This window comes from Nelumbo nucifera, chromosome 1 (assembly GCF_055504915.1).
Source record: "Nelumbo nucifera cultivar China Antique chromosome 1, China Antique-T2T, whole genome shotgun sequence".
Lineage (NCBI taxonomy): Eukaryota > Viridiplantae > Streptophyta > Magnoliopsida > Proteales > Nelumbonaceae > Nelumbo > Nelumbo nucifera.
In genome coordinates, this window is record NC_142649.1 from 32,454,886 (window position 1) to 32,466,222 (window position 11,337).

At 36.5% G+C, this 11,337-nt stretch overlaps 1 protein-coding gene across 1 annotated transcript; it reads left to right on the plus strand.

Annotated features, from left to right (window-relative positions):
- Positions 1 to 3,924: 3,924 nt before the first annotated feature.
- On the plus strand, positions 3,925 to 6,505 carry LOC104612070 (WRKY transcription factor 72A-like). The gene is made up of 5 exons (XM_010279388.2): positions 3,925 to 4,235; positions 4,419 to 4,556; positions 4,664 to 5,005; positions 5,108 to 5,221; positions 5,651 to 6,505. The coding sequence occupies exons 1-5, from the start codon at positions 4,008 to 4,010 to the stop codon at positions 6,344 to 6,346; spliced, it is 1,518 nt and encodes a 505-aa protein (XP_010277690.1). The 5' UTR covers positions 3,925 to 4,007; the 3' UTR covers positions 6,347 to 6,505.
- Positions 6,506 to 11,337: the final 4,832 nt, after the last annotated feature.

An 11,337-nucleotide genomic window follows, 5' to 3' on the forward strand; every position in this document is an offset into this window, starting at 1 on the left:
TTAATTTGGCTTCTATCAAGGCAGAGTTCATGCGCGCATCATTCTCACAAAATGAGAATGTGCCACGCATCCTTGAAACGTATGAGGTGAATTAAATGCACTCCTCTCTAGGGTTGTTCATGGGTCAGATTGGGTCGGTTTACTATGGTTTTTCCAACCGATCCGACCTGGTCGGGTTATCTGAAATAGAAACCGAAACCGACCCAGTGCTAAGCAAAACCGACCTGGTCAGTTTGAGTCGGGTTGGATCGGTTTAGGTCGGTTTCGGTTCTAATGGGCTTTGGAACTTCTTGTTTGAACTAGGAACTAAGTCGATTCGGTTCGGATCGGTTTCGGTTTTCTTGTATGAAAATCAAAACCAACCCAAATCATCAGTTTAGAAATTTGTACAACCCAAAACCAACCTAGATTGGTCGGTTTAATCGGATTGGGCCTTCTTATGAACAGCCCTACCCCTCTCACTCTCCCCCTCCCTAATCGATAGCGACCAACAGCCATCACCAGCGACCAAAGAAAACTGGTGGATGAGAAGAGGAGGAAACAAAGTAAATCTGGGACAGAATGAGAAGAGGGGGAAATAAATAGATTTACGTAAAGAGATATTTTTGGGGTAAATTTATAACATGACGTGTTGAACTGTTGTTGGTGTTCTCTTCCCTTCTCTTCTCTCCCCATTGTCCCTATACAGCATCGAACCTCCCCAACAAGTAGGGGCAGTTTTTTCGGTTTTTGATTATTTCGATTTTCAGGTTTAAAAATTTGATAATCGAAAAAATTAAATTAATCAAACTTTATTATCTATAATATATATTAACATATAATACATATATAATATGTATAAAATATGTTATATTATATTATATTATGTATTAAAATATATATATTATTACATACATTGTATAATATATATTATATATTAAAATATACACTAATATATATACTAAAATATATATAGTATTGAAATTCGATTTTAACCAAAATAATCGAAAACCAAACAAAAATTTTGATTTCAATTATTTCGATTTTTCAATATTTCAGTTTCAGTTCGATTTTTCATTTAAAATTTCAGTTTTAAAATAATTGATTTATTCAATTCGATTTTTAACCAAATAAACTGTTTGTTCACCCCTACCAACAAGTGCCTGAATCTCCACCGCCCAAACAACAATGCTGTTGGAACCGCTACTCTCTAGGAGACTGTTGTCGTTGAAGCTGTTCAAAGCACATGAGGCAGCTTTGTTGCTAATAATATCCAGTCGGCAGCTTCATTACTAGAGTTAGAGGGCCAACGGGAAGCTTTGAGGTGTGTAGCTCCAGCTTGTTCTCTGTTCCAACAATCGTCGGGTTGCCGTAGAGTCAAATTCAAGCTATCAATGATCAGTCACCTCCTACAGAGTTAGCAAAAGCTCTGTTGGTGGAGCCACCTAATGTATTTTACAGGGCTCTCTCTCTCCTGAGATTTTTCTTGAGCTGCAAGAGATTTAATGGCGGATTCTTGAAAGAGTTCCATCTCTTCTCTGGTTGAGGTCCAGTCTCTCTGGCCTTTTGCTTGACACGGTGGACGTCGATAAAACTTGTTAATAGTAGTTAATAAAAAAAGTGGTCGGCCGGTTTGGGTGATCAGGATTACCATGGAGAGTGCTCACGCTGCTACACTCATCGGTGAATACACTTGAACATGAGAATCGAGGGAGAGCAAGTCAAGTTAGATGGAAAAGAAAGACAGCAACGACAGTTCTTGAATGGAGTAATTGCCTTGAGTCTCCCGTTTATTGAATAAATTTGTTTATTTCCCCCTCTTCTCATCCACCAGTTTTCTCCAGTCGCGGGTGTTAACCATCACCAGTGATGGTTGTTGGTCGCCACCGGTTGGAGAAGGAGAGAGTAAGAGTGAAAAGGGCAAGGCCCGTTGTTGAGGAGCTAAATTCACCTCACACGTTTCAAGCGCAAGCACGTTTCAAGGACACATGGTGCATTCTCATGCTGCATAAATGGTGCACGCATGAACTCTGCCCTAATAGAAGCTGGACTCTATGGTTAATGGTGCTTAATGGTGCCTAAGTGTCACAAACGCCTTCATTAAATGTGTTTTTTGATTTACAATCACACAAGTACAAAACGTTTACTTAATAAACATAAACAAAACCAAACACGCTCTAGATTGAGTTATCCTCTATTTATGGGTTTATTTCTTCATTTTCCATGTCTTTTTTCTTCCACTATTTTTATTAACTGTAATCTATACTGAGCATTTGTTAATGAATTTTTCCTTAAGCTTGAAAACAATAAAAAGAACATGCGTCTAGTATTATCAAAAAAGAGAAAAAAAAACTCCATTTACATAATTATTCGTCTGGATTATAATACTAAAATAGGCCATCTTGAGAAATAAAAAAACAAAGATATCTGGTTTGTATCAGCACAAAATACGGTATTAAGGAATTGTTTTGAGACTTAGTGGACCAGATAAAACAATACCAATGCATTGCAGTTCTTCGTACCAACAGACAATGTTCCCTCCTAACCATATTATATTAACAATAACACATGTTCCCACTGGCAATCCTCTTAGATTCTATTGCAGAGAAAAAATAGGTAAATGAATCATCAGTTGTCTGATAAACAGTGGTATGTGAGGAGACAACAAGATTTTAAATCTTTCAACAACTTGGAGGGTTATGAAATAGGGAATGAGAAAACAAATATTCAAGTTAGAGCTCTTAGAGTAGTGTTAGAATAGAGAATACTGAAATTCTATTTTATTTTATTTATCTTTTTCAACTCTTGTGAGTTATGGTGGAATGATAGACAATATAATATTTAAGTAGGTTTTAATCATAAAGAGTAGAAGACTTAGGGGGTCCTCTAGTTGACATTTTCAAGATCAGATCCCAAAGCTCTTTTGTTTTTGGGATTTCGTACGGGGCTCGTATTCCTGGATGATGAGGTAATACAAGATTCTTTTCTTTTATTTTTCATTTTCTTTATAAGCTAGGTCTTTTTTATTTATTTTGTTTTTTTTGGTATAACAAAAGCTAGGTCAAAGTTACACAAATAAACCTTCACTGAAATTGATATATTGATGCATAAATTAACAACTATTTTTTTGGAAATAAAAGTAAAAATTTTATTAAAAAGTTTAAAAAAGAGAGAGAGAGAGAGAAGAGATACATTCCACCGAGTTCACATTTGCACCCCAAAAGGGGGTGCCCCACAACATCCCACAGCACATCCTCTCCGCGTATTGAAAACATCTTCTGATGATAATACTAGAATTAATGATATTCATCAGGAGATGTTCCCAATACACAACGGGAATATATTGTGGGGCGTAGATCTGAACTCCATCCTATGAGACAGAAGGCCCGATAATACTGATAGTGCATTTAAAAAAAAAAAATCCAACAAAACCCTTTTTTGAAATTGAGTTAAAATGGGAAAAAAAAAGAATTTGCAATTGATATGGTATGGTACTATGGTGTCCATTTCTTGTTAACCACGTGGTCTGAGTTTTTTTATTATTTGATCTTTAATTAAGTGGATAAAGGTTAATTAATTCATCCTTTAACCAAATTCTTGATGGGGAGATGTTGAGCAGATCCCAATTCCTTTACATGGCCACCATATGAATATCCGGTCCATCCCAACTGAAAAGCCTGGTTTGATGTAAAGAAGTAGTGTCACATGAAATGGATATAAATTATATATAATGATGATTTAAAGGAGTCCTTTCTCTTTTTGTTTTTTAGGTGTGGAGTCTCCGAGGCATTTAGGCTCCAACCTTTGCCAATTGCTTTTGGGGTACATTATACAGTTTATTGGATTATACTTTATTATTTCTTTTATGTATTGTTTATTTATTTTTTATTATTTAAATAGCCAATTAAAGTTGAGACTGATGCGTTCTTTGTTTATCTAATAATACGCCTCAGAGAAGAGAGAATTGACTTTGGTGCCTCAAAAGAAGCACAGAGAGAGAGAAAAGAATCTGCAACTTATTATCTTCAATGGTGCGGGAAGATAAGGTAATGCAAATTGATCTGTCTCTGAAGTTAGATAGCCAAGATGAAGAAGAAGAAGAAGAAGAAAAAGAAGAGGAAGAACGTGAAGAATCCGTAGATAATCAAGAAGGCAAAGAGCACCATAAAGATGGAAGAGGAGAAGCAGAAGAAAGGTCAGAAGGTGATGATACATCTCTAGACAAACCCTTACAAGAAAACTCAAAGAAAGAAGAGGTAGGCAAATTTAAAGAAAAATACTACTACTCTCTTTGCGTTTGTCTGTCTGTTTGTTCTCTCTCAATTTATGACTCTGGATTTTATACGTGAACTTATTTGTATCCTTTGATTGTTTCGGTCACTGTCTCAGTTGCTTGTTTTTATTGTCGAAATTAAACTAACTGTTATGTTTTGAATTAGCTATCTGCGCTTCAGATGGAGATGGATCGCATGAAAGAGGAAAACAAACTGTTGAGGAAGGTTGTTGAACAGACTACGAAAGATTACTATGATCTTCAGACGAAACTTGCAGTTATCCAACAAAATGACGCAAAAAAAGTAAGTTCAACTTTCATTAATTAGTCCAGATCAAATGATTCAGCAATTTCTTTGTCTACTTTTCCTGTCTAATATTGTTATAACGATAATTTTCTTCCTTGATGTAGGATCTTCAGATGTTTCTTTCACTCCACGGAGACGCCGATACAACTGATCAAGTATCCAAACAAGTGCTCAAATTTGTAGAGAATGATAATTCATCAGCACAGCAGCTACCGTCTGAAGCTGACGACGGTGAAGATGGGGACTTAGGTTTGTCCTTGAGTATGGGAGCTGGTGTGCAACAACATGGAAGAGATGAATCTAAAGAAGCTGAGATGAAAAGTGAGGAGCCAGTACAGAACAAGTTTCTGAAGAGCGAATTAGCAGGAATTACAAGCCATTATTCTCCTAACCCACCCAATAGGAAAGCAAGGGTTTCAGTCAGAGCAAGATGTGAAGCACCCACTGTGAGTTCTAAATTAACATAACTAGGTAGATATAGTAATATTGAAAATTCCCAAACTCATTAATGGAGATTCAATAAAAATAAAAGCTTAAAATTGATGTAGATGAACGATGGCTGCCAATGGAGGAAATACGGTCAGAAAGTTGCAAAAGGAAACCCTTGTCCAAGGGCCTACTACCGTTGCACGGTAGCTCCAGGATGTCCAGTAAGGAAACAGGTATTTTGTACGTGATCCAAAGTTTGTTTTCGGTGTAAATGCGAATCGACATAAAATTCTACCGCCGGTTCGCATTTATCCATGTTTGTTAGTGTAAATATGGATCGATGTAAAACTCCACCCTCAATTCGTATTTTCACGCATTTGTTTTCAGCTTGACATTTACATTAATTTTCCATCCGCTGAGGCTCAGTTTGGAAGGAGTACAAATGCAAATATGTACAGAATAAATACATACAAAATAATACAAAAGCTTTGCACTCTACATATTTGCATTTGTATTCCTTCCAAACTCAGCCTGAGTTTTTATCGATAATCGATGAAAATAATGCATCGATTTTATTGAATACTTTTATATTGATTATCATGTTTAAAAATGTTCCAACTTGATTAATCCTGGACCATTCTTGTTGCTGTTGATGTACTTAGGTACAGAGATGCCTAGAAGACATGTCTATACTCATAACAACCTATGAGGGAACGCATAATCATCCATTACCAGTGGGTGCGACCGCCATGGCTTCAACAACATCTAGTGCAGCCACTTTTATGTTATTATCAAGATCAAATTCTGGTGCTCTCACTTCGGATGGCATCATCAGTGATGCACAAACACCGATTTCATACCGTATTCCCCACTCAATAAGCCCTTCTCCTCATTCATCCACCACCATCAGCAGCATCGTAAACACTAACGACCACTCTAAAGGGATTGTTCTTGACCTTACCAACAACTCACAACAACAATTCTCCCACCCTACTTCTTCACATTCTTCACAGCCACAACTGACTTACCGTTATCATAATGCAGCTGGTACAATTGTTAACTTGGGTGGTGATCTGTCATCAAGTGATCACCAATTCATTAGCCCCAGAGGAATAATAATAGACAAGAGAGGGTGGAAAGCTGAGGAAGACAAGTCATTAACTGAAAATGTCAGTGCTATTACTTCGGATCCCAAGTTCAGGGTTGCTGTTGCGGCTGCCATTACATCATTCATCAATACAGAGAGTACAACGACAGTTCAGCCTAAAGGACCACCTTTGATTCTCAGGGATGGGGAGACTGCTGGCAGCAGCTCTAGTAGCAATAAATGGGTCGTTGAATCTCCCCACTTGTGGTAAGACACTTCACCCTTTGCAGTGAAGTGAGGGTAATTAGTTCTATATATTTTGTATAAACAGATCCAGGAGGATAATCGTATGACATATACACCAAACTATATATCTTGAATTTCACATGTAATTGGCTTTTCTACTCAATAACATGCATATTCAAACTTCTTTTAACTGGGGTTATGCGTTCTTTGTGTTCCTCCTTTCCACTTTCATGTCGTTCGGATCTCTGTGTTTGAAAGTTTTTCTATGTTTCTTGAAGCCTAGGCCGCGTTTGGTTACACTACAAATCTCATTTGCACTGATATAAATGCATGGAAGCAGTGTTTTCAAAACCGGACTATACAGGATGGTTGGACCGGAAAAACCAGGAACGGCCACCTGATCGTTTCAATTTCACCCTAAAACCGTTTTTTGGCCAAAAACTGTTGATTTGGTTAACAAACTGCTGACCAGGGTGGTCAAATCATTGAACCGTTGACCCAAACAACGGTTTTTGGTTATTTTTTTGTTTTTTAATTGATTTTAATTTTTTTGTCTGAGCTGACCGTCCATTCGGACCAGACGGTCGGACTGTTCAACCTAGGAATTAGACGTCAGAACAGTTCCCTATCCAGTCCAGTTTTAAAAACCTTACATAGAAGTGCAAACGGGTTGAGTGTAAATTCTGGTTTAGAAGTAAAAGGAATTAAAATGAACCCCACTTTATAAGAAAGATAATGGAGGTAGGAAGAGGTTTATCTGTCTAGGAATAAGGTAAGATGCATGATAAGGTGGTCCCCCGTTTTATACGAGAAAGAATATAATTGAGGTAGGATGAAGTGTAAATTTTACACTATCATTAAATACAAAAGAAACAAAAAGTACAAAATTTGTATCAATAAGAATGTAAATCATAATTACAAAGGATAGCAAAATTGAATTGGATATAAATTTTGTACCTAGTCAAGATTCGCACCGAAACCAGACACAGCTAAAGCTGCAACTTGGGCCAGGTTGGCCTGAACCCAACCTGAAAAGGTCGGGTTGATGCACAGGTTAGGGTTAGGGTTGAAATTCATGAACCCAACTTTATTTTGGGTTGGGTTAGGGTTGACCCCCTTGGGTAACTTGACCCAACCCGAACCCGATTCTATAGTATGTCATATATAAATATATGTTATATATTATATATCTTACATTGATTTTTTTAGAGGTACGCTAGTTGTATAGCCCTCACTACACACTATCATGTCTTTTTTTTAAGATAATCATTTCACTTAATCCTAAATGAAAAGACTAAAACATTAATAACATATTTTATGTTTTTTGAATATTTTATTATTCATCTCATCTCCTCTCAAATGTTTGGCACTTATAAAAGATCTATCATAACTCATAACTCATAGTAAATTATAGTCATTTCAAACACTTATTTTTCTAATTTTGTATTGAAAGAACCAATAAAAATATCAACAAACAAATACTAATAAAACATAGGATAAGATTTGAGATTAAATAGTTTTATGAGATTTTAAGGGATGGGAAGAAGGTTGGGTTGGGCCCAACCCAAAGTCAACTTCAGGTTGGGTTGGGCTTGGTTAGGGCTGAAGAAATTTAGTTAGGATTATGTTTAGGGTTGGGTACATCATGTTGAAGGTCAGGTTGGGGGTTTAGAACTTAGGATTAGGCTAGGATTGGCCTCAACCCAACCTAACCCGGCCCAACTTGCAACCCTAGACACAGCCTTAGAATATTATCCTACAAGTTTATTCAAAAGCTATTGCCAAACGAGGGAAGGAAGAATGATAACGTATTTATTAGAAAATTCATCAGAAAATTAACAATTTACCAAAAGAAAATTCACAAAATTCATTATGTGAAAAGTAGCAGTTATTTTGTATGTTGTTTCTCATTTTCCTGTTGGAATATCATGGTGTTTGAACTCTCTCTCTCTCTCTCTCTCTCTCTCTCTCTCTCTCTAGCACTAACAATTAGTCGTCTTTCTCACCAATTCTTATCCCTTCTACGCTGCACATTAGAAAACAGCTATAGTTCAGTGCATAATGGTTTTGTTTGGGACAACTTTTTTGTCAGCAAAATTACGAGCAGATTTCAATTTAGGCCCCGTTCGCTTTTTGGTAACTTACTTACCCGAGTAAATGCACTTACCCGGGTAAGTGTTTCCTAGGAAAGACTTACCCGGGTAAGTGCATTTACCCATGTTCTTTTATTTCCCATGCAAACAAGACAATGACCGTTTTAGCCATAAAAATCCATTATTGCAAGGGGCATTTTTGTCCCATTCAAGTGTTGGCAACATTCCCCCAATGTGGGAAAGTTATTTGCCCACCTAGGAGATGAGTATCACTTACATGGGTAAGTGATACCAAGGAAAATAAACTTTCTCTGATCTTCACATAAACCTGAAAAAGGAACATGGGATTTTTGGTCAATGGGAATCAAAATCCCATTGACCAAATTTCCCCCCTCTCAAAATCTAGAAGAAGAACGCCCCCTTAGAGTATCTACTTAACGTGGATTTATATATAACTTGCACTACTTTGAAATCTCATCGGAGACCAATTGGTGAATTGTGTTAAAGAATAAAAGCCTATTTAGGGGTCTAACTTAACAACTTAAGCTTTTAGGTTGAATAGTTCTTTGAAATGATATCATAGCCAGGCTGATCAAGTGGCCAAGTGTCCAATCTTCATCGCTTTCATTATAATTAATTAAATTTTAGCACAAGGAATAGATGAGTCTATTCTTGCCCATGCTTCAAGCCCAATAATAAGCTTTTGCATGAGGGAGTGTGTTAATTAGAGAATAAAAACCTATTCAAGAGACTCACTTAACAGCTTAAGCTTTTAGGTGGAACGGTTCATTGAGAAAGTGTGATCTAGCAGTAACACAAATTTTCTTTCATCAATATGGAATTAGAAGTTCATGAAATAAATTCAAGGCATTAAAACTATTTATTTATGTTTAAAGGGCACTTGTTCTTTTTTCTTCCTTTCACTTCTCTTTATTTCTTTAGCTTTTTCCTACAAGAGAATTGAACAGAATGGTTTTCATGACCTTCTCATCTTTATTAACTCATGTCTATATTACAACGATTTGACTAGAGTTCAAGTTCAAATACAAGTAGAAATTAAAACAAAACCAAAAACTAGAAAGACTAAGTAGCATCAAGCATGGCTTTCTATAGCTCTAGAGGTATAGTCATACAAGGACTCTCTTCTATTCACCATAACAGCTGAAAATGAGAAGACGCAAGGCCGTTAGTAAAAATGTCAGCAATCTAGTCTTGAGAAATGGTATATTTGACATGAAAAATACCAAAACCACTCAATCTCGGATATAGTGAAAATTAACTATGAGCATGATATATAAGATTAGTTACAAGATATGTAACATTGATGTTATCACACTAAATAGTTGGGGAAGAAGAAAGATAGACACAAAATTATTCCTTAAGTGATTATAACAAAACAACCTGAACCATAACATCAGTAAGTGCCTAAAATTGCTTGTGAAAATCATCTAGGTATCCAGCCTAGTCAACATCACAAAATGGAGACGAAGATAAATTGGAGGAACTGTTAAATTGAAGTGCAAAGTCAAGCAAGACTTTGAGATAGCGAGAATACATTTAAAAAAAATCAATGGACATCAATAAGGGCTTGTAAGAATTAGCAAGCTTTGTTAACTTCATAGAAATGGGTTTTATACCATCCAAATTGTAATGTAGAAGCAAGCCAAATATATATTTCTTTTTGAGATAAATGCAAAACTTAATAATCTCTAGTTGCTTTAACACTTAAGATGTGTAGTGTAGAGGGCCGAGATCTTTGTAGGCAAATAAGTGTTCTTAAAACGAGAGAAATTGGGAAAGAACATCATCTGAATTAGCCGTCACCAAAAGATCATCCACACAAACTAGAATAGAGATGAGAACACTATGCTGATTATAAATAAACAAGGAAGAATTAGCATTAGAAACAACAAAACCAAAATCAATTAACTTGGTGTTAAGCTTGAAACCAAGCTCTAGGAGTTAGGTTGAGACCATAGAGAGGTTTCTTTAATTTTCAAACATGGGATGGATAAGAATCAACAAAACACTAGGTTGTTCTAAATAAATCTTCACTAAAATTACCATGTAAGAAAGCATTATGTATATCAAGTTGCTTAATGGGCCAATCTTTAGCAATGAAAATACTCAAAACAACACTTACGATAGCTAGTTTAACTAACAACTAAACTAAAAGTATCACCAACATTAATTCCCTCTTGTCGAGAAGTCATGAGCAACAAGGCATGCTTTACATATCTGTAAACTACCATCCGCATTGTATTTAAGATGATACACCCATTTAGCTAGAACCAGTAATGTTTCATGTGAGGCTGAGAAGGAAGTAATACCCAAGGGCCGAGCTAGAATTTTTTCTTGAGGAGGGCTAAAATCTAGAAAACATGGATAGGGGGGGCCAAAAGCTAAGAAACATGGGTAAGGGGGCCAAAATATAAGTAGAATTTAAATGGGTCTTTGGAAATTTTGAAGGCATAGGGGGGGCCATAGCCCCCCTCCGCCACCCCCTGGCTCCGCCCTAGTAATACCCATGGATCATTCTTCATATGGGCATCAAATTCTTCACTCATCGCCTAACATACGTCATTCATGGTACCTCATAGCTTGAGAGTAGACCTGTTCATGGGCCGGGTAGCTTGACGGGCTGGCCCGGCCCGGCCCGTTATTAAGTTAGACTTGGTCATAATTTTAGGCCCGCGGGCTTGGGCTCAGGCCTAAAGCACCAAGCTCGACTTTTTTTTTGGTCGGGCTCGGGCTTTCTCAAAAAAGCCCAACCCAAGCCCAACTTGATACTATATATTAAAGAATAAAAATATATTTTATTTAATAATATATATAAAATATTTTTTTCTTTGTTTTTCTTCTCTTTTTTTTCAAGTAATAGTGAGATGTTTATTATTGTTGAGCTTTGAAGGTTTATAATATA